We start from the raw sequence: 22,911 nt of genomic DNA on the forward strand, positions 1-22,911 counted from the left end.
CTATGTGAAGGATGGAAGTGGTTTAGTTTTTGTCAAAGCAATAAAAAAGTATTGACTGGTGGATCTTGCTCAGGTAAGCTGGCACAGTCCTTGGAAGGTTCCTTGGAAGGCATGAAATCCAAGAACGCAAGCTAAAGAGGAATAAGAGCTTGCATGGAGCTCTCCCCCTTTATTCAGTACAAATGGGTAGTGTACAGCTCTCAGCTTTGCCTAAACATTCCAGCTGCCCGTTGTAGGTGGGGGGGGGGGGAAACCTTATATAATTACATTATCCGCCTACCTGTTAAGGCTATATTTTCTGCCCAGAGACATCAAATTAAGTTTTTAAGAAACTGGACCATCCTTGTAATACGGAACTTCACACAACTGCATATTGGTGCTGTTCCTATGTGAAAATGAGGCAGTGTAGTCCCCATCCCTTGCAGATGACCGCAGTGCCTGGACACAAAGACAGGGCATGTGTCCACAGCAATGACCAGAGAAGAGATAACCGCTGGGAGGAGTGCAGAGAGAAAGAACGCCATGGTGCATCTGCACCAGCAAAACCAGACACCTTCAATAAACATGTCTCTGCTGTATTGATCTCTCTAGCCATAGCAGGCACTATAACTCTCCAATGGCTTAAATTTACCCCCATGGCCCACTCTGCCATTGTCTCTTCAGAAAGACAGATGTCAACAGTCCCCATACAAGAACCTCATTAAAGAATATATAGTGGAACCTCGGTTTTTGAATGTAATCTGTTCCGGAAGACCGTTCAACTTCCAAAACGTTCGAAAACCAAAAACTGAAAGCAGAAGCCTCAGTACAATAGGGAAACTCAAAACAGAAGCTGCGTGGCACGTTCGGCTTCCAAAAATCATTCGAAAACTGAAGCAGTTACTTCCAGGTTTTCGGCGTTCGAAAGCTGAAACGTTTGTCAATGGAGACGTTCGACAACCAAGGTTCCACTGTATATGAGTTGGGCCTGATGGAGACCCACAACTTTGGAACCCCTTAGTTTCCTGATTTTTCTTTAGGAAACAGTGCAAAAATACTCCTTTAGGTTGCCTTCTGATACATAACAGGGATTTCTTGATTTGCACTACTTATAGTTTTAATATTCTGTGCCAATGTAACTCAAATACTGTTCTCAGTCCTGGAGGGGGAGGCAGAACGAGCTCAGCCTTGCCAATAGTCTTGACAACAGAAAAGGCGTGGGGGCTTTCCCTATATTTGTGTTCTCCTGAGGGATAAGAACCTCAGCAAGAAACACTCTTATCATACCTTCTTTCCTTGTCAAAGAAAAGGAGAAAGGGATCTTTAAAATCCTTTTCAAGGTCACCTTTGCTTTAAGCTGTGTCTAAATGAAACTCCCCTCTTGGCACAAGAGGATTTGAAAACTATATATGAAAAAGTACTATTCCAGTTGCATGTTGGGATGAGGTTGAGGAAGATGTGGAGGGGAGCATTGAGAGCTTATTGCAAATAAACTTATTTTGCATACTTACTCCAGTCTATCAGCTGCAACCACAATACCAAGAAAAAGCCAAGTAATGTTCAGCCCTAATAGTGCTTAAGGACAGGGATGATGTGGTTTTCTCTGATGGGCAAATATGCAGCCAGGTGACCTGTGGGAATCTGGACTCTTCTCTTCCTTTTTTTGATGTTTAGTAACCCTAGCAGGCTTACTAAGACCCAATCTCCTTGAACTTGAGTAGATTGCAGATGTTTCCCCCTTTGGGGGAACAGTTCAAACTCCCAAGGGTGCATTGTATCTGAACTCAAGGGAGACTGCAACATATAAGCACTGCATTACAATACGTCAAGAGGTTTGGCACTATCAGTTGTGGACTGGTTTTTTATCACACAGCATGTGATTGGTTTACCAATGCCAGGATGTTACCAACATGACTTTTTGTGTGTGGTTGATTGTTGCTGTTACATACACTGCATTTTTCTGTGTTTTCTTCTGATTTCACTGCACCACCCCCACCAACCTCAGCCATATATATGTGCTTGCAACTCAGGATGACCCTTCATGTATCTGAAGTGGACTGTAGACCATGAAAGTTTATTTCGTAATAACTGCGTCTCTAAGGTGCCACAGGACTCCCTGCTACTCTTGCTGCAACAGATGCATGCATCTACTCCTCTAGAAATTGTAATAATGCTGTAGATACATCTTGGAGTCATTTCAGCTGCATAGGCTGCCCTCCCCTTGAAAAGGGTGGCAAAGCAGGTTTGAACAGCTTTTACTTATATTTCCATGTGCCCTTCTGAAGGTAACCCCTAGCCCTTGAAGGGGAGCATTAACCAGAGCTGTTTCTTCCTGCTGTGCTGTTCTGTGCTTGTGCTGTGCTGCACTGAATTTGAGGCTGGAAGGTTCCCTGTGGTCTCAGAAATACCCCAAACTCAAATACTGTCCTCACTTCCTGGCACCAACTGTTCACATAACACGTATACTGCTCCACGATCCAGATATTTCACAACAACAGAAGGGAACCTTACAGCTGCACAATAGCTGCCTTTGTTGTGCTTTGTTTAATCTCCTGTCCACAGGGAAATAAAGCTGGTGGCACCAATCCAAGTTTCATAGTCTGCTGTGGGCTGAAGGTACATCCTTCTCCCTTTTAATCAGATGCTTATTTACTACATCAGTGCATGGCCCCACCACTGCAATTTGCTTCATCTGCTCTTTGGCAGAGTCCACGGCAGGAGCCACATCTTCTTCTAAGCAAACTCTGCCTCGTTTTTCTCTCTTTGACATCATATTACAAGGAGAAATCATCATGTGAGCTCAAAGAGGAGATCTAGCCAGACTGGCCTGTTTATTACCATCTGGGCTCCATTTGCTCATCAGACACTCTTCACCCTTAAGATTCCATAATATATGCACAGTTATTGATGTAGGTAGGCAAAAGGAAAGCAGAAATTATAACATCGCGTGCTGCTTGTGAAGTTCTCTGGGGTGCTATTTATGTTATACAAGTAGGATAACCAGCCTGTTATAACCAATATGTTTAAGTCTAATTAATGCATGAATGGGTTAATACCATAGAGTAAGCTGTCCTGCCAGGCTTAGCCATGCCCACTTCCCTTACTTTGGGTAATCAAGCGTATTATTCTCCAGTTGACCTGAGAAGCTCAGCATGTAAAGAAGTTTGAGCTGGCTGCTCCAGCTCAGACTGCATAGCTCTCACAAGCCATTATGGAGTTTCTATACCAATAATTTAGGAACTTTCACCACTTTGTGACTAAGACAAGTTTTTCTGCCTGTGCAACCCTTTCTGAAGCACATGAATCTGACCTTTGAATAATTTGTAAGTAAACCATTTTTTAATTTACCAAATGCATGGTATTTTTCCTACGCCAGGGGAAGAGGGAAACTTTGGAAATAAACTTTTCAAGGCGAATTTTTTGGAATGCACTTTTAAAGTTTTATAGCCTCTATTTCCATGCTTTAGTTTGCTGCATATTCTGTGATTTTAAATCTCTGCCGAATTTCTCTCACCAAACAGTATTTTCCCCAAACTTGGATATTGGCATCCAGAAATTCTCCATTGATACCTCTCCCCCACCCCCGTGAACCAACAATACATGTGTTTGTAAAATCAAAGCAGTAAGGTTTGGGTAATACTTGGTATGGCTCTCTAAACACTACAAATCAGTTTGCATCCAGTGTAACTATCGTGAGCCCCTGCAAATAATCTGGAGGATTGCACCCCAGTGAGTGTGTTGGGGACCCTTTGTTAGAGCTCTCCAAACCCACTGAGAGTTTCCTAATGAGAAAAAATCAGTGCTAAATAGGTATGGAAACTGATTTGAATCTGTAGTGTGTAGAACTGCACTCTGAAATTCACCCACCTCAAACAGGTACCAAACTCTTCCAGTATTTCAAATACACTACCTGAAGCTATTTTCTTACTGTTTCCCTGCACACATTTTTAAAATTTGAGTAGTAGAAGCTTATCTATTAGGGCAAATGGGGCACTGCTGCTGGGGCACCGCTGCCAGGGGGTGGCACTGCTGGTGGGCTTCCTCTGCCTTAGTTTCAGCATTACTCTTGGACAACTCAGTAGGGAGGAGGAAGAGGGCAGAATTATAACTACAGTAGTTTGCTCTGCCTGTCATGGATTCTGGCTCTACCTACTGTTGGTCTTCCCCCACTCACGCCCACCCCCACCATGGAAATGTAATATTTGGACTTCCGGGTTGGCGCCTCCGGCAATGGCGGAGTTCCTCCGATCGGGAGGAACTTGCTCCGTGGAAATCAGGGTCTGACCGCCACGGTGAAGGCGGAGACCCACTAAAATCACAGGCGGGAGAAGCTTGTGAACGTGGGATTCGGCTGGCACCCTTTGCGCCTCCCCTGCTCGTGGGGAAACCCAGTTTTGGGGATCCGGAGCGACGTGGGGTGAGTGGCGTGGTGCTTCGAATTGACTGCTTTTTTCACGGCCGCATTGCTGTTGCCGGAGAGCGCTGACTTTTTCCTGTGGACAATTTGACTTTAAACAGCTACCCGTGAGTAGAACGGAAAATTGGATTTACAAAAGTCTTAATTTGGTACCGAAACGGGAAGGTTTCAAACAGGAAGTCTGCCTTCCCCTTTTGTAAATAGATTGAAGCAAAGAAGTTGCAAGCTAAGGTCTTGGAAACCCTTATGTAAAGGATTAAACTTCCATCGATTAAAATCATTAAACCCCCCTTGGAAGCAGGAGAAGAGGGGGGAAATTTTGGATCGTGTAAGCCTGCAGGAGAGAGTGATAAAAATTAAATTACCACTGCTCTGAACCTGGAAACGGAATGCCAGTAGATTGACGTTTTGGGAGAGTTCATTGACTGTGAATAAAACATGTTGACAGTTAGTTAAATAAGAGAAATATATTGTTTCCATTGTCCTCTTCTGCGTTTAAAAAGGAGGAAAAGTAACTGAAAATTGAAACTAACTTTATTTTTTGAACTGTGCTTGAAAGGATTGATACAAGTGGAGACTGTTTCCCTCTAGAGGGAGCTTTGGAAACTGTTACAAGAGTGGAGCTGGGGAATCTCCAGCTGCAGGATAAGAACTGTGAGAATCAGGGATTGACCTTGGATCATTTAAGAATGTTGACAGGAGAAGCCTTAGTGAATGCATTTTGTAAGATAAGCTATTTGTTGGAACAGCTTCACAAGAAGACTGATGTTATGACTACTAAAATTGATAACTTGGGACAAAAAGTGATTAATCTAGGACAAAAAGTGAGCACCAATACAGAAATTATTCAGGATTTGGTACAGGGATTTACTTCAGCAGAACAAATTGTGGAGAAGGAGAAGAAGAAAGTTGTGGTGTCGAACCTAAAGTAATACAAGTGGGAGCCTCAGCCTTACAGAGGCAAATTGAGGACTATAAGTTGAGGCCTTTTATGATTGAACCTAGAAAAAGTCAGATTTTGAGGATTGGAGCCCGGCCTGGACTGGAGAAGGAAAGCTGGAAAATCCCTCCATGCAGGGATTAACTGACTTTTGGGACATGGACTTGGGTCAGGAGGAGACTGGAGTTCTGGGGGCCTTTGGACTTGGAGGAATCTTGAAACATGTCCTGAAATACTTTATGGATCTTAGCTTTAACTATGGAAATCTGGCTGATCTGTCAAGAAGGAATAAAAATATTGTTAGGCTGGAGTTTCCCCGAGATCTGCTCTATAGCATCAAAGAATATGAAGAAGACCTGCAGAAGGGACTTGGAAAAGAGTTAAGAGCCTCGGACATAAGATCTCCAGGTTGATGGACTGTATGAAGTTGACGGAAGTGACTGGCAGAGTCCGAGACCGGGGAGAGGAGATGGTGGAAGAGGATTGAAAAATTTAAAGTCTGTATATAGAAATACTGTAAAATTAATGAGTGATAGAAAAATGTTGGACTGAAATTTTATGGCCTTAGTAGAAATGTTACAAGGAGTTAAGCTTAAATATGTATATTAGTTTTAATGGAAATAAGATTAAAAATATGTTAAGACATTTATATGACAGAAAATAGAGAAGATGGAAAGGAATTGCTGAAACAATTAATAGAAGTGGAATACAAAAAGGGAGGTGAGAGGAGGTCGATGAAACAAGGGAATGAAAGATAGCGTATGGAAAACGTATGATGTATGCTTTTAAATTGTTTTTGTTTTGTTTTGTTTATTGTGTTTAGTTTAATGTGTTAAGGTTGTGTTTTGTATTGTTTATATATTGTATTGTATTCTCATTTTCTTGTTTTATTTCTCCGGTCTTTTTTCTTTTCTTTCTTTTTTGTAAGCTTTAAAAGTAATAAATATAATTTTTTTAAAAAAAGAAATGTAATATTTGACACAGTCCTCATGTTTACCCAGCAGAGGAGAGGTTGGAAGAAGTACAAAAATGCAAAGCTGAGACAAATACTTAAAGCTATTCACATTTTTAATAGTAGCGTTTGATTAATTTTATTAATTTGAACTGGTAGCTTCAAATTTGAAATTAGCATCCTATTTGAAAATGCTGTATATTCATAAGTACTTGAAATGCACTAATTTGTTAAAACGTGATTGGTTTTCAGTGTTCAGATTTCAGATGTGTTCATTATTGACCTAATCTGATCTCTGTCTTTGTGCTCAAAATCAAACTAATAAGGCCTATGCTCATGCAGCCAAAATAGCTAAAATTAAATGCCATATTTTATCCCTTTCATAAGAGTTGATAAAACTGCTACTTTTGAGCGTCCAGTTGTCAGTCACGTCCTGGAGAGAATAACTTTGCTGTATAAGGAAATCTAGTAAGAAGTTTTTAAGCTGAGGTAGGTCAACTATCAGGGATACTATGAAGGTGGATTTCCTTACTGGTTTGGCCTGGTTGTCTTGGACAAAGTGAACTTTGACATCCCTTCCAACCAAGTATGATTTTAATATGTGTGTATCAGGGTAAAGCATTAAGGAGAAATTGAGTAAAACATGAAAAAGTATTGGTCATGACTACTGTATTAGTTATTGCTACTGAGACACTTGAAACAGTAATAGTTCACTCTTAGAGACACTTAAAGGGTTAAACCACAGAGCCTAGGACTTGCCGATCAGAAGGTCAGCGGTTCGAATCCCCACGACGGGGTGAGCTCCCGTTGCTCAATCCCTGCTCCTGCCCAACTAGCAGTTCAAAAGAACGTCAAAGTGCAAGTAGATAAATAGGTACCGCTCCAGCGGGAAGGTAAATGGCGTTTTCGTGTGCTGCTCTGGTTCGCCAGAAGCAGCTTAGTCATGCTGGCCACATGACCTGGAAGCTGTATGCTGGCTCCCTTGGCCAATAAAGCGAGATGAGCGCCGCAACCCCAGAGTCGGCCACAACTGGACCTAATGGTCAGGGGTCTCTTTACCTTTACCTTAAAGGCACTTAAAAAGAACAGAAAATTATTGTGCCTTGTATTTGTCTTGCTTTTTCATCTTCCAGTACCAGTCTTTAACATACACATACCCTTAGTGAATAGTAAAGCCCTGTAAAATCTCTGAGGTTCTTAGGTTATGTGCTCTTCTGCAGTCTGGATAATGCCTAGCAGTTTAGTGGTACAGTACTGTGTTAACTGTCTATTGTAACTTCCAGAGAGAGAGATGGGATAGTTTATTGCAGCAAAAACAAAGAAGAATCTTGTGGCATTTTAAGGCTATCATAATAAATAATAACTGTATTAGTATTTAAGAAGCATTTGTCATGGTGACAGCCATGTCCTACATTGCCTCCAGGGCTGTTAACAATTGCCAAACAAACAGTGAAGTGGAAATGTAGCCTAGACTCTTCATAACGTTTACGTTGGTTACACAACGTGCTCCGGAAAAACCCAGGAAAAACCCGCAGACTGTGTATGTCACAAAATGAACAACTATCAATAATACTTCGGGCATCAGATTTATTACATAAGTTCAGCTCGTTATATAAGCTCTGAGCCCCCCCCCCCGCAACTTCAGCCAAGATTTGGAAAATCCTGTCATCCTACGGAAATGTAGATAAATTAGGGCCAAACTAGACGGAGAACCCTCTGAATTCACTTTACCCAGCCATTGTTTTACACGCTCACGTAGCTAGAGACATAGAAGGCACAAATGCACTGTTTCCTCCCACCCTCCAGTCCGAGTTTATGGGCGTGGTAAGCAGCCGACATCAGAGAGCGCTCCGGGTTAATCAATAACAAGCATAAACGTCTCCATTCATTCAAAAGATGGCAGTCAGTCAGTCTATATTCATACATTAACCGAAGTGCATGAACAAAGGGGTAGTCAAGGACTGTCAAACGTTAGTCTAGGTACACAAAGCAAGCTGGTGAGCACAAGCTCAGCTGAACGCCCATTCTTATCCGAGCATCGCTTTGTCAGGCTCCCGCCCCTCAAAAATGAATTTATTCCATACTGGTCAACCGAGGACAATAGCTTTGCGCAACAGCGAACCCCTATGCTCGCTGCACAATGGAATCCCTCTATTATTTATTTCTCTTTTAAATTCCCACTGGAAGCATCAAACCCCGCGCCCGGTTTTCGCGCTCTCCCCGCTTCCTCCGGAGACGCGTTTTACTGCTGCTCCTCCTCCTCCTCCCTTTACAATGGACCTTCGGAATTAGGAAAATCTAAATATTCTAATAATAGAACCCTGAGCCCCATCTCCTGGCCTAGCCAATTAGCGGATCCACACCAGAAGGGTGGGACTATAAATCTTCCGTTAGCCAATCACAGAAGCCGGTGAAAGCCTTCGGCTTCAACCCGACACTTTTTGCGCAAGAAGGAGGGCGGGCGCGCGAGAGGAAGCCGTCACGGTCCGCGGGCCAATTGCGACCGGGGCTTCGGCGACGGGACCAATCGGCTGGCGGCAGCCGCGCAGGCTAGCCAATGGCGCACGCGCGGGGAGGTGGCGCCGCCGCCGCCGCCGCCGCTGCTACTGCCGCCAGGGGAGAAGGGGGCGGAGGCGACCCCGGTCTGGCAGGGGAGGGGGGGATTGGGCCTGGCTGGGCCCAGCCGGAGCCTCCTGCCGCCTGCACCGAGCGAGCGGGGAGAGCGCCCCCTCCCCGCGGGCCCAGCCCAAGCCCCAGCCCGGCCCCCGCCTGGCCATGGGCAACGCGGCCACGGCCAAGAAGGGCGGCGAGATTGAGAGCGGTGAGTGCGCGGCGGCGGCGGCGGCGGGAGGAAGCCGGGTGTGGGGAGCGGGGGCCGCAGTCTGGGAGAAGCCGAGGCAGGAATTGGCGCCGGACCTCCCTCTTCCCTCCCGGAGCGGGGAGTGTTCTGGGGTTTGCGGGCAGCCGGTTCCGGAGAGTGGAGGAGCAGCGGGGGCGTCGCCGCCCGTGAAGCCCGCTCGCGGGGCAGGACACCGCCTTGCCCCCCCTGCCTTCACACCAGGTACCCCGGGCCGGGAGGGGGGGGGGTGTTTCCCCAGCCAGGCCTTTGCCTCAGCCTGCCGTGCCAGGCTTATCCGGAGTGCGGGGTGGCGGCCGGCCCCTCCGTGCCTCGTTTGTGGGACACCTGGCTGGCCGGTGCTGCCGGGGGACTTGGGGGCCGATCCGGCCGGTCTGCCTGCCGCGCTCTCCGGCGCCCCCGCCCTGCTTCCCCTGGGAGCCTGCGAGTGCGCTGCCTCCACATGGAGTGTGTCCCCTTGTCCTGGCTTCCCAGCACAACCCATTCTTCCCGTTCGCCTTCCCCTCCCATGAGCATTACTTTTAGCGCTTTGTCCGATTTGGGTCCACGTGTGTGTTTATTCGGGGAAGAGGGTTTCTAGCATGGAAAACCGGGTTTTTTAAAAAATAGATAAATTGGCGAGTTGGGGTTTTCTGCCTCTGGCAACACTGCCTCTGGTCGTGCCTGTGCACTAAAAACCAGTTTGTGTTGACTTTGTTTGTAACTTGTAGGTTAGTTATCCTCCCCAGATATATCAAACAGATTTAAATATGAAGCGTAGCATTTTCTCTTTTATCTGAGGCTGCTTAGTTAACAGTGGCTGGTACCGAATATGTGCAATGAAGCTAACACTTTGCTATTGCTTTTAGGCAGGTATGACAGGTTCCTGTTCAATAGACAGCTCGCCCTGTTAAAACACAAATGGAAGGCTACTTAATTCAGCAGAGACAGACGGATGTGTCCGCTACGCCCCACCCCCCAAAGGAAGCTGCAGAATGGAACTGCAAACTGGTCAGGCAGGGCCTCAGATGGAAAGACTAGCAACAAAGCAGGAAGTATGTTTGTAGCGTACCTAGATGGAAAACAGAGAGGTCTGCTTGGATTGCTTTCGAGGAAGTGGAAGGCAGGATTTTGTAGCTGGCGGCAGACTTGCAGAACAGTCAAAGAATTAATGCTGGAATAGGACCTCATGAAAACTATTTAAAACTACACACACACACCCCTTGGGGGTTCTTTCATTTTACCTGTCTTCTTTGGGAGCTTGTGGCATGCAAGCCTGTTCAATTAAGTGTGAGTTTTACCTGCCACATTGCATCCAAGCAGTGGGTGTGCAAAACTCGGCCTTTTCTTCTGCACTGGAGAATTCAGGTCATGTTTCTTTGGGACTAATGCATCTCACAGCCTTGTTTTGTATACCAGCATCTTTAACAGCTGGACTTGGCCAAGCTCAGTTACAGATAAAAAATATGAATCAAAGTTACACTGCAGGACTCAGGATTTTTAGGTGCTAGTATTATTTTTTGAACATGGAATTGTCGATCCTTAAAGGCTCCCTCAAAAGACAGAGAAAGTATAGGGGGGGGGATGTATGAAAATTGCAAAGGAAGTGCCAGGGCTTGACACAGAAGGTTATAAGAGAGCTCTCAGACTTCTGCTCTGTGTGGACTCAGTCCTTGTCCCAGCATGTACTCACAAATCCCTTCCCAGAGTTGTGGATAGGATTCAGGAACCTTGACTTCTTGCCCATTATTACTCTCTTCCCTTCCCAGCTTGTTTTACTCTGTGATCAAAATCCCATTACTGTTTAGACTGAGGCTGACCCTTTCCCAAAGAGATTATTACACTTAGTAGCAGTATGGCAGGATTATATCTGTGGCTTTTAATGATCCCTGTAGAAAGAGGAAAGGGCAGGGCACATAGCAAGTGTACTAATTCCTACTCCTGCATCACTGCCTTACAGTGTTTTAATGTACAGTGGTACCTCGCAAGACGAATGCCTCGTAAGACGAAAAACTCGCAAAACGAAAGAGTTTTTCATTTTTTGAGTTGCTTCGCAAGACGGATTTCCCTATGGTCTTGCTTCGCAAGACGAAAACGTCTTGCAAGTTGGTTTCCTTTGTCTTGCAAGTTTGTTTCCTTTTTCTTAAAACTGCATTCACTTCAAGGAGCAACTCATAGCACGGGGTGTGGTAGCCTTTTTTGAGGTTTTTGAAGACTTTGGTGATTTTTGAAGCTTTTCCAAAGTCCGTGCTTCGCAAGATGAAAAAATCACAAGACGAACAAACTTGCGGCACCATTGTATTCATTGTTCTCAGCACTTCATTCATTGTCTGTTAACAGCTGTTAACAGTATCCAGGGATTGCCCAACAAGACAACGACAAGAATCCACCAACAGCCTACGAAGCAATATAACTAACCTGATCCAAAAACACCCACCCCACTCATACATGCAAACAAAGTTCACCACAACCAATCACAAACAAACAACCACACCCTAGGGCAACCCCAACCTCTCACCACTAGAGGAACACAAGTGAATAGTAAAGAGAACCCACACAAGCGACGCTGACACAAAACCCCACACATACATTAAATTAAATAGAAACATCGCCACCTGACCCCATCCCCACCCTCCATGGTCCCCTCCACCTCTTCCCCCTTTTTCTTCCTAATGTAACACTAATGTCGCAACAAATGAAACTGATCTGTAGAAAATGTAACTTGAAAAAAGAGACGTTGCACATACTTTTGTAAACCAAGAAACCTTTAATAAAAAATACATTAAAAAAAGTATCCAGAAATTTAGGGACTCTGTACTAAGAATGAGATGGACCAGTATTTTGGACTTCCTGAACATCAAAAGCCTGATTCTGTTTTTATTAACCACAAAGATAGCTATTGCCAAAGCAAGAGAACTCAACATTGTGTATTAAAAATAAGTTGTGCAAATTAATATTTTGTGCAGATACACTTATCTTGTAGAAATATGTCTATATTTATGTTTGATTCTAAATATATTTATATTATTTTGTGGAATTTAGAATATATCCTGGAAGGGAAGCACAGGTAAATGAGTGACATGAGTGACATAGGGTAACATGAAGTGCAAGATTCATAGGTACTTGTACATGGCTTCGATGATCACTGGTTCTTTCAAAAGCACATTTGTAAATATTAACTGAAGGACTGAAACCTACTGTTATATATTTAAAACGTGGATTTATCAGCAATCGAAATACTACACCATATTGGAGTATGTGGAATCATGCATAGTTCTGACTCTTAAGTTATTTTTATTTAGGTAAATGTATACCTTGCCCTTCTATTGTGATCATGGTACTTCGAAGTGGAGTTTTTTAAGTCAAGATAGGGAAAATTTAAGGACACTTTCCTTAAAATTGTCTTGAGTAGCTGTGATTGAATTCTAAACATCCTTCAAAAGTTTAGCCTGATCATCACATGCATGCATGCATGTCATCTAATAAAGTTCAAGTTCATAAATTGATGGCTGTAGCCAAAGCCCATGATAGTATTCATGCAATAATACAGAACATATATTCATAATACAAAAAGACTGCCAAGTTCCTGAAACACAGAGTTTCCCTTGTATCTCTCTCAGAACTCCAATTCTAATATTTTGCCTTTTAAAAATCCAATTTACCAGCATCCATCATGTAAGAAAGACAAGTTCCCAGATACACAAACAACCTCAAATCCAGCTTGATTTCAGATTACACGTCTGAAGCACCACCACAATTTATAGCAATTTTATCTTAACTCCTTTTTTCTCCCCCTTTTTTTTTTGCAGCCAGTGTATAGAGGGCCATTCTGCATGTTATGGAGCTATTATTGTCACTCAAAAGAAACAACAGTGTGTGCCTGCTTGCTTGTGTGAACAAAGGTTTCAGAAAGCCATCTCTTGGCCCTCTCTATAAGGGGCAGGCTAACAGATAATAAGTGATGTCTCCCACCTGACCATAAATACAAAGTCTGTATACAAGACCTTGTTGTAGTTGCCATCCAAGACTGTTTTGGGCATCACTTGGAAACGCAGCTCAATAAAGACATTTAAGGAAACTGGTGAAATTTCAGATACTGGCTCTAAAATGCTCTTTTTTCAAGAGTAAGTACCAAGGGGGAAATTTTGTGTTTCTAATTAGTTGTAGGTCCCTTCTGGGTTCTGTCCAGAAGATCCAATCCCTTAGTTGTCATCTAGTCAAAAAGCTATTTCCTAGCCTTTGCAACAAATGATTTATTGGCAGTTATTAAATATTACAAAGGCCATTTTCTCAAGTAACAGCATGCATTATATGAGCTCCATTAGGTAAAAAAAACTTCAAGGCTCCTGAACACATGCTTGTTGTAGAAATATGCTCTGTGGATCATTATTTTCTGCAGAGAATAATCCACTTAGCAAATGAAAGAAATTTAAAGGGAACAAATAGTAATTATTAATTGTTAAATAGGAACTTTAGCACACTATCCACATGATATCCAAGCAGTAAGGTTTAAGTAGTGGGACTTTGCATCTGCTTCTGCCTGCAGCTCTCCTGGTATATGTGCAGCAGTTGGAGGTGGGCTCCCTTGCAGCTTTCTAGTCCAATCTGTCCCCTTTTGTTGCTTTCAACAGATCTGAGGAGCAGACGCAACATTAGACCTGTGCCTCTATTGCTGATGCATGGAACTTCTTTGCAGATTTGTTGTTTGATCCACAAAGAAACTGTGCTGATAAATTTTACTCCCAGCTCTCATTTCTGGCAGGATTAAAAAGGAAAACAAAGCACGACTTCAATTAAACAGAGCACAGCTTTAATTAAACAATTAATCCAATATAATGTATGTGAAGCTTTTATGTGAAGTGCACTTAATAGAAGCACTGTTTCTTTTTATTAAATGGGACATCCAGATGCCTGTGCTTGGCTGCTAGGCTCTGTGTAAAATGTCTATTATGGCGTTTCTGGAAGATAGATGGGTCAAGTAAACTTCCTGCCTACTCCAATGAACTCAGAAGGGGAACAATTCTTGTATTTATGTAGCCTTTTTAAAAAAACCTGATGACTTAATTATTGTGATTCTCTTTCATTGGCGGTTTTAAAGTTGAAACTAGATAACAACTACTACAGCCTACCTTTCCTCCAATAAGTTCAAGGTGGAGTACCTGATTCTTCCCCTTCTCAGTTTGTCCTCACAACAACCTTGTGAGGTAGGTTTAAGTTGAGAGGCAGTGCCCAAGCCCAGGGAACTTGGTGACTGAGTAGGGATTGTGCAACATTACATGGAGGTTCTTTCCAGCTCTGCAACTGTCTGTTTAAAACAGAGGTGCCTTAGGTGTGGACATCCATATCTTGTTGGACGCCAATTCCTGTCAGCTTCACCTTTCTGAATTAATCATTCAGTGCAAATGATGAATGGATTTTAAGAGGCTAGCCAACAGATCTGGAAAAATGCAAATAGGCCCTGCTGTTTGTAGCCACCTGCCAAACGTGAGTTGACTTGGCTTCCTGAGACGGCTCTCAAATGTGGATTGGAGTGCAATAGGGGTTACTTACAGACAAATACTTACAGAATACTTGAGGTATTCTGGTCCAAAACGCTTGTCAATTTTTTGGTCAAAGAAAATGTGGCTATATGGGCATCAAAGCTGTGGCTGACACGCTGTTGGTATGGTAAGTAAATATAAATGAAATGTACGGAGAACCCATGGATTGGTAAACTGAACTCTTTTAGTTGCATCTTAAAAAATAGTCCAGTAGCACCTTAAAGGTAAAGGTAAAGGTACCCCTGCCCGTACGGGCCAGTCTTGACAGACTCTGGGGTTGTGCGCCCATCTCACTTAAGAGGCCAGGGGCCAGCGCTGTCCGGAGACACTTCCGGGTCACGTGGCCAGCGTGACATCGCTGCTCTGGCGAGCCAGAGCCGCACACGGAAACGCCGTTTACTTTCCCGCTGGTAAGCGGTCCCTATTTATCTACTTGCACCCGGAGGTGCTTTCGAACTGCTAGGTTGGCAGGCGCTGGGACCGAGCAGCGGGAGCGCACCCCGCCGCAGGGATTTGAACCGCCGACCTTTTGATCGGCAAGTCCTAGGCGCTGAGGCTTTAACCCACAGCGCCACCTGCGTCCCCGCGTAGCACCTTAGAGACCAACTAAGTTTGTTCTGGGTATAAGCTTTCGTGTGCATGCACACTTCTTGGTATCTGAAGAAGTGTGCATGCACACGAAAGCTTATACCCAGAACAAACTTAGTTGGTCTCTAAGGTGCTACTGGATTATTTTTTAATTTTTTTTATTTATTTTGACTGTGTCAGACCAACACGGCTACCTACCTGAATCTAGTTGCATCTTAGTTTCTCCAAACACAAAGCCATATGTTTTTGGTGCAGTCTGTTAATACAGTACAGATAATAGTAATTGTGATTCAGAAACATTTCTGCTGGAGAATGGTGGCAGACGTAGATCATCTGGGCTTCCAATAAACAGGGTTGTATCCAGTTCAGCCTCTGGGGCAATGGAGGAGTCTGCTTTATTTGATCAGAAAGGTGGTGAGGTGATTATTTTTTTTGTAAATTCGTACTTCCTCCTGCATCTGCTATGCTGTTCCAAGGGGCCTCCAGGGCAGGCGCTGGGGACTGCAGAGGGCAGTACAAGCAGCCGTGAGGTATGTCCACAGTTAAAGGTAGGTTTCCTCTTCTGTCTCTCATCTTTCTGTTAGGCTGTAAGGTCCTTGGGGCTGGGATCTGTTTTCTGCTCATTATTCTGTTCGTTGCCATCAACACTGATGGGACTATATTAAAAGTAGGTTCCTTAACTTCTAGTCTGGGGAAATCTAAGCCCCCTTTTAAAAGCTGCACTTTCCTGTTCGTTCCGCATAACTACACTAAAGGCAGAACTGCTGATTGACAGCTTAGTTGTTTAAAGCAGCTTTTTTCCAACCTGGTGCCATCCAGGTATTTCGAACTATAGCTTCCAGCATTGGCTATACTGGCAGAAGCTGTTGTGAATTGTAGCCCCAAACATCTGGAGGGCACCAGGTTGGCAAAGGCTTAAAATCTAGCTGGTATTAGAAATTGAGTTGGTTCATCTCACTCTGCAGATGTGTGACTTGGCTTTTGTGAAAGTGATTTGATTTGCCTATGATCTCTCTACCATATATAAAGTGGAGGGAGTTGGGGCTTCCAACCCAGTGAAAAAAACTCCTATCAGCATGTGTTAATCTGATTTTTTAAAAAACAACACAAAAAACTTCTTTTGCTTCTAGGGAGCCTGCAGTTTGGGTGAAGAATATGAACACCTGAAAACATACTAAAACTTAGAGAATATGCATTGGTTTTGTGGTTAAATTTTGTTTACTTATATGTCTTCTCACCCTCAAAAGGGCCTCCGGGGCCTGCTGCAACCTTCAAGTGACAATAAAACAAATTATAAAACCAGAGATAATTTAAGATCAGCCAAGAAATCAAATCCACTGCTGGCTGTAACCGCAGCAAGTAGCAAAAGAACTCCCTGGAGTTGGGGAAAGGTGTTAGGAGTAAGCTGTGATTACCGTAAGAAGTTTCTTCAGAAGATGCAGACAGGAGAGGAAAATGTAAGAAACCTTTATCTGTGTACACTATAAAAATATGAAACTGTTTCCTTGCCCATGTAATTGGCACTCCGTTCTTCCAAGGTTTCGAACAAGCCCAAGCAGTTCTTGCTCTCCTCATTAGGTTCTCCCAGTTATGTGACTGAAGCTGTCTTCAAGGAAGAGTTTGATGTGCATGAGATCCCAGATGTTTTAGGGTTCTTGGTAGGTTAAAAGTGTGAGCTCGCACTGATGATTAAGATGAGAAATTGGAACTCTATTAAAGATCAGAGTAAACTAGCAGGAACTTTTGGTAAAATGAGGTCAAACCTGAGCTTACAAAGCCAATAATGGACTTTGAAAGTTTTGTGCGCTTTGGAGCTGAAGGGTGGGGTGGCAAATATGCCAAGGGGGGTTATTTTTTATGAAGAGGTGGTATGGTAGGTAAAGGCTAATAAGGAAGCAACAACTGTTCATTTGTATGAGTAGCACAGTGTCGGGAACACTTCATACCTCACAGAGTAAAGGTTCAAGTGGTGGAACTTTGGCTACATAATTTTGAAGTGTCTAAGCATCTGTTTCATAGCATGTACACATCTGGGGAGTCAACCAAGGCCGTTCCTTCCCATGTGCATAGGTGCATGTAGCTGTTTCACACAATGTGTCCATCATGTGTAGATCATGAATGATCTTCAAGAAATTACTGTTGTTGTTGTTTAGTCGTTTAGTCGTGTCCGACTCTTCGTGACCCCATGGACCAGAGCACGCCAGGCACTTCTGTCTTCCACTGCCTCCCGCAGTTTGGTCCGACTCATGTTTGTAGCTTCGAAGACACTATCCAACCATCTCGTCCTCTGTCGTCCCCTTCTCCTTGTGCCCTCCATCTTTCCCAAATCAGGGTCTTTTCCAGGGAGTCTTCTCTTCTCATGAGGTGGCCAAAGTATTGGAGCCTCAGCTTCACGATCTGTCCTTCCAGTGAGCACTCAGGGCTGATTTCCTTCAGAATGGATAGGTTTGATCTTCTTGCAGTCCATGGGACTCTCAAGAGTCTCCTCCAGCACCATAATTCAAAAGCATCAAGAAATTACTACAACCCCGTAAGTCAGAATTCAAATTGCTTACATGAATTGGGTCCCTGCTGCACCTGTAAGCACTCATTGATCAGTGTAAAAATCCACTCTTTGCAATCAAGATGGCTGGTTTAAAATGTGTTTAAAGAGTAATTTACTGCCTTAAAAAACTGGAGTATGAACGCTGAGCAACCTTTTGTACATTCCTTTGTAGAATCCAGGGATGATTTCACACTTAATTGGCTTTGATTTTTTTAGTGTGCAAATGCTTCATAATACATAGCATTTAGATATTAGCCAGCTCTTAAGTTGCTTGAAACGTCTTAAAAGCAAAGTGCTGCCCATTTCATTCTCCTGTGTAGGGTAGTCAGCACGTGTTTCTGGCAGGATTCCTATGGCTTTAATGACTGTGACAAGCGGGTATCCAGCAGCGGAATCTTGCTGGAGTCACCTGCTGAGTTTCTGTTTGGATTGCTGCCGTTAAGGGGCGTAGGGGCTCCTTCAAGATTTGGTAGCCCAAGCCCTTAAGTGCTGTTCTCCTTGTCACTTCCTCCAAGATTCTGTGTTGCTTTCTGAAGTGTTGCAGACAGGTTAGTCACCAGGTGGGTAATTTCCAAGGATCAGTAAATGCAACAACCTGCCACATCTCTCTCTACTATATTTGCACTCATCCCTTATCACACAGACGAGTACAGGCATTCACATACCACAGGCAGGCCTTCCTGTGCTCCCACTGTTGTTGCCACTGCCATCCTGGGGTGGAGGGAAGGCAGAAAGCCAGCAGCTCAGGCCTGCAGCACGAGCAAGCAGACCAGTGAAATGGGCAGGTGGGCAGCCCAGGCAAGCCTTCCTACACGCTCTGTCATTGCTACCACAATATGGGTGTGTGTAGAGGAAACAGGTCAGCGGCCCAGGCAGGTAAATTTGGCAGAGTTGGCCACCCAGGCAGGCCTTGCTGAGCTCCCTCTGTTACCATCTGCAAAGGCGGCAGGGCAGGAGAATGAAGAGGCCCTCTCCCTGCTGCTGCCGGAAGGAAATCTGCAAATGAAGCAGAAGTAGGGAGATAGGGGGAAGTTTCTTTGGCGTTTTTTTGGCAATTTTGTGGGTGGGGGTTGAGCCAGTTGTGAGGGGTTGGGTGTGGGAGAGGTGTAAAATGAGAGGGTTGGCAATGGGGTGGAGTTATACAGTTTATAAGTCCTGCTTCTGATTTGGGAAATGTTTTTTGTCTTTGTGCTACTAGCTTCATGCTCCCTTTCTCCTGGGTTGACTGCCTAAGAGACACGCTTGACTCTTCCACTGCCTCCATGCCAAGCTCCTTTTATCTTTTTTTCTCAGGCATGGACCTAATCCTGTTGCCTTGTGGTCTTGGTGCAGAGGGAGCATCCATCAAATTTCCACAATCTGTATCTATCTGTAAACTGATCTAACAGTACGATGTGGAGAAAATTGATAGAGAAGTTTTCCTCCCCTTCATAAAAATAGAACTAGATGTTGAATGTTGGAAGTGCCAGGGCACACAAAAGGAAGTATATCTTCATGCAGGGCATAGTTAAACTACATGCTGTCACAAATGTGATGGTCACCAACTTTAAGGCTCCTGGTCATGGTGGCTGTGTATAATCTCACGTGTCAGAGGTGATGTGCTTCTGAATACTGTTTGTCAGGAAGCACGAGGGGAGAAATTGCTGTTAGGATCATGACCTGGTTGTTGACTTCCTGTAGGTCTGAGTGGCCCCTTTGAGAATAGGATGCTGGACTAGATAGGTCTGTGGTCTGATCCAGCAGAACTCTTCTTATTCTTATATCAGCTAGATCTTATCCTGATTTGTTAGTTGCTCCAAGTATTTTAGATTATATTTTAAAATGTATGGAACAGAAACACGGAACATTTCCTGCAGTTGCTTTCTATATCTCTTAGCCCTGCCCTTGTTGCTGGCTTTTGAATTAGGAAGGCAGCAAAATAAACTGAAATTTCAAGAAGATCTAGCTTGCTTATTTTCTCATATGCTGCTGTGGGTCACTGTAGAGGTTCATGTACAATTAGCAGTGCCATGACTTGGTGACTCTGTGAGCCTTTCTCTGTAACTGTTTGATTCGCAGTGCCAACTAAAGCAAGGGGTCAAGCATAAGGTTTGAGGCCCATACTAGGCTCTATGGATGTCCCCAAAGTGGCCTAGGACACCCCTAAAACATTCTGGTCAAATTTTTGGACCAGCTTAAATTGCACTGTAGGCAAGAGCACCCAATAACTGTTAACTGTTATATTCTCTGGTAGCAAACATCTACCAGTTTGATTTTTGTTAGGTTGCTTTGAAAGGGGTGCAAAGGAGGTGAGAAATGTTTGTTCCTAGCTTCTTTAGGATGCAGAGGAAGACAAATGTACAGGTGTATGATGTTACTTACATTATATTCTCATGATTATTTTAAACCTGGTGGCTGCAGTAGCAACGTCCCTTCCCTTCCAGTTTTAATGTGTAAAACTGAGCATTGACCCTGAGTACTGAAATCATTGACCAGAATGATTCGTTTCCTGATCAACCTGTTCTGTTTGTTAGTAGGTTAATCAAGAGGTGATTTTAGACCGAAGACAGTAAAGGGGTCTGTCTACTAAATTACAAAAAAGGGGGGGGGGAGATTGGACATATTGCTCAAGAGAACCCTATTATGTTTAAATGGAGACAGAAGCTGTCTAAATGACAATGACAAGCTGGCTTGAGTGACTACTGCCTCTTGCTAACTTGTAGCATGCTGTAAACCTTGGTGGATAAGTGAGGGAGTATTACAAATTAGTGCATTTGTAGTTTTGGCAGGAATAGGAGAGTGGTTTGGGCATCCACAGACCAGATCAGGCACGTTCTTCAGCCATGATGCATTTAAGACTATCAGTGCCTGGCCTGTGGAATGTTTTCTGGCAATTCTAGTTAGGAGAACAAACTTGAAGTTTAACCTTCTGTTGCCCTGTGGTTCAAGTGTGGGATTGTGTTGTGAGCCATTCCACTTGTAACGTTTTTGCAAAGGAGTAATGGCTAATAATTGTATTGATCAGGTTAGATAAGACTTACAGGCCAGAGCCTTATTGTAGCACGATACAGTGATTGGGTTTTGGCTCTTTCCTGATGAATTTCTCGTACATGGAAGATTGGAAACTACAAATACAGTACCCGGTCTTGTGTGTTTGCTATTTATTTAGCAGCTTTTAGCCTTGCTTGTTTAGACTTCAAAAGTCATTTCAGTTGACAGAATTTTAAAAAAAGAAAAAGAAAACACAAATCATTAAGAGCAAAGAGAAAATGCAACCATTGGACATGCCTCTAACCCAAACACCCTCCTAAAAGGATCTTAAACATTATACTTTTGAAAGCTGATGCAAGAGTTCATTAAATGCATTCCTTAGGAATAGTGTTCCAAAGCGTACCCCTCATCCTCCTGCCACAAACAAGGGAACTGTTAAACATTGCTTTTCCAGTGTCCCCATGCACATAATAGTGGTGGTATGCCTCTGATAACTTTGGTTCAGGGCTTTAAATATCAAATATATACTTTGATGTGTGCTTAGAAGCACACTGGCAATGCATGCAAATGTTTGAAAACGGATGTAATATATTGTCAGCAATCTACCCCCATTAAGAGCTTTGCTGTTGTATTTATTTATTACATTTATTTTCTACTTCTCTAAGGAGCTCAAAACAATGTACATAGTCCTCCTTTCTTTACCCAGCCCTCCCTGTTATCTTCACAACAACTTGGTCACTAGCCCAAGGTCACTCATCAAGCTTCATGGCTGAATGGGGGTTTGAACTTAGGTTTCTGTAGCCTGGACATTCTAACCATTACACTACACTGTCCATTGCCCAAACATAGCGTGGAGTTTAGCTATAGCTGACACAATAACATATACTGTAGTTTAATGGTGCTGAACGAAAAGGAAAAAAATGGATGTTTTTTGTGCCATTTGGTGGCCATTTATTTCCTACACTAGTGAAAAGGGTCTACAAAATAATGTTATCCACTGCATCTCTACAAAACTGGGTGTTGTGGCCATGCATACTTCTTTGTACTTCAGCTGGAGAAGATGACCTTGCTGTGGATGGAGGCTCCCATACCCTGATGGAACAACATAAGAGAATCCTGTAGAGAAAAACTAAAAGAAGAATGAGTTTTATAAAGACATGAATTCTAAACAAGGAAGCAGTGACGTGAAGTGACATTTTTTTGTAGGGGAACACTTTGGATCAGAAACACCACCTTGTGAGGATGGTTGCCGGGGGGGGGGGGGCAGAAGTCTCCTGGGCTTTGAGGAGGAGGCACCAGACTTGAATGCTTTAATACTCTAATTTACCGGGAACATTTAGGGGACTAGCCTAGTCCCCCTAGTCCACTGCCCGGAAGCTGGTGAAGTTGGGGAGTACGGAGGGCCATTATAACTGAAGTATACCTGAAGGAGCGTCTCCACCCCCATTGTTCAGACTGGACACTGAGGTCCAGCTTCGAGGGCCTTCTGTCGGTTCCCTCACTGCAAGAAGTAAGGTTACAGGGAACCAGGCAGAGCGCCTTCTCGGTAGTGGCGCCCGCCCTGTGGAACACACTCTCATCAAAATGTCAAGGGAATAAACAATTCTCTGACGTTTAGAAGACATCTGAAGGCAGCCCTGTTTAGGGAAGTTTTCGGTGTTTGATCTTTTATCGTGTTTTTAATATTCTGTTGGGAGCATCCCAGAGTGGCTGGGGAAACCCAGCCAGACAGACAGGGTATGAATAATAAAGTATTATTATTATAACTGTGTTCTGTCACCTAGTTTTGATTTGTTATACAAACTTGAACGAAGCGAAACAGCCAATCGGGCGCGGGGCAGCAGGCCTGTGTGCTGAGGGTTCTGCTCTGGCCACGCCCTCCCAGTTCTACAGGAGATCACTGGAGATCAGACCAGGCAGGCCCGGGGCCTGATGTGCTCCGTTTGCGTTTCTTAAAAGTATGTGCCAAAGGCAGGCTCCTGGGCCTCGGAAGGGTTTGATCCTTACTCTTGTTCTTTACAGGGTCTGGCTTTAGGTCTTTTAAGTGGGCTGTTTCACTCCACCCCCCTCTCTCTCTGCCCCTTGGAGCCGGTCTCCCAGAGAGCTGGCAAAGCTGTAGTATGGATTGGGCCTTCTGGGGAGCC

The 22,911-nt window shown here is 43.9% G+C and overlaps 1 protein-coding gene and 1 long non-coding RNA gene across 3 annotated transcripts in view; one reads left to right on the forward strand and one right to left on the reverse strand.

The window, feature by feature from the left end:
• Positions 1-8,932: 8,932 nt before the first annotated feature.
• The window catches only part of PRKACA (protein kinase cAMP-activated catalytic subunit alpha), a 60,896-nt gene continuing 46,917 nt past the window's right edge, over positions 8,933-22,911 (forward strand). Inside the window, exon 1 of one of the 2 annotated variants that reach the window (XM_079966154.1) lies at positions 8,933-9,109. In XM_079966154.1, coding sequence (XP_079822280.1) covers positions 9,064-9,109 — 46 coding nt within the window. In that variant the 5' untranslated portion in view covers positions 8,933-9,063. Of the gene's footprint in view, positions 9,110-22,629; positions 22,726-22,911 lie in introns of those variants that run through there. The other variant, XM_079966157.1, reaches the window with a different exon arrangement.
• On the reverse strand, positions 18,934-22,869 carry LOC307210446. The gene is made up of 3 exons (XR_013836013.1): positions 22,775-22,869; positions 20,185-21,896; positions 18,934-19,762 (listed from the first exon to the last, which is right to left on the reverse strand). It is a non-coding gene; the product is annotated as an uncharacterized lncRNA (long non-coding RNA).

This window comes from Podarcis cretensis (genome assembly GCF_951804945.1).
Source record: "Podarcis cretensis genome assembly, chromosome: 2".
Taxonomy (NCBI): domain Eukaryota; kingdom Metazoa; phylum Chordata; class Lepidosauria; order Squamata; family Lacertidae; genus Podarcis; species Podarcis cretensis.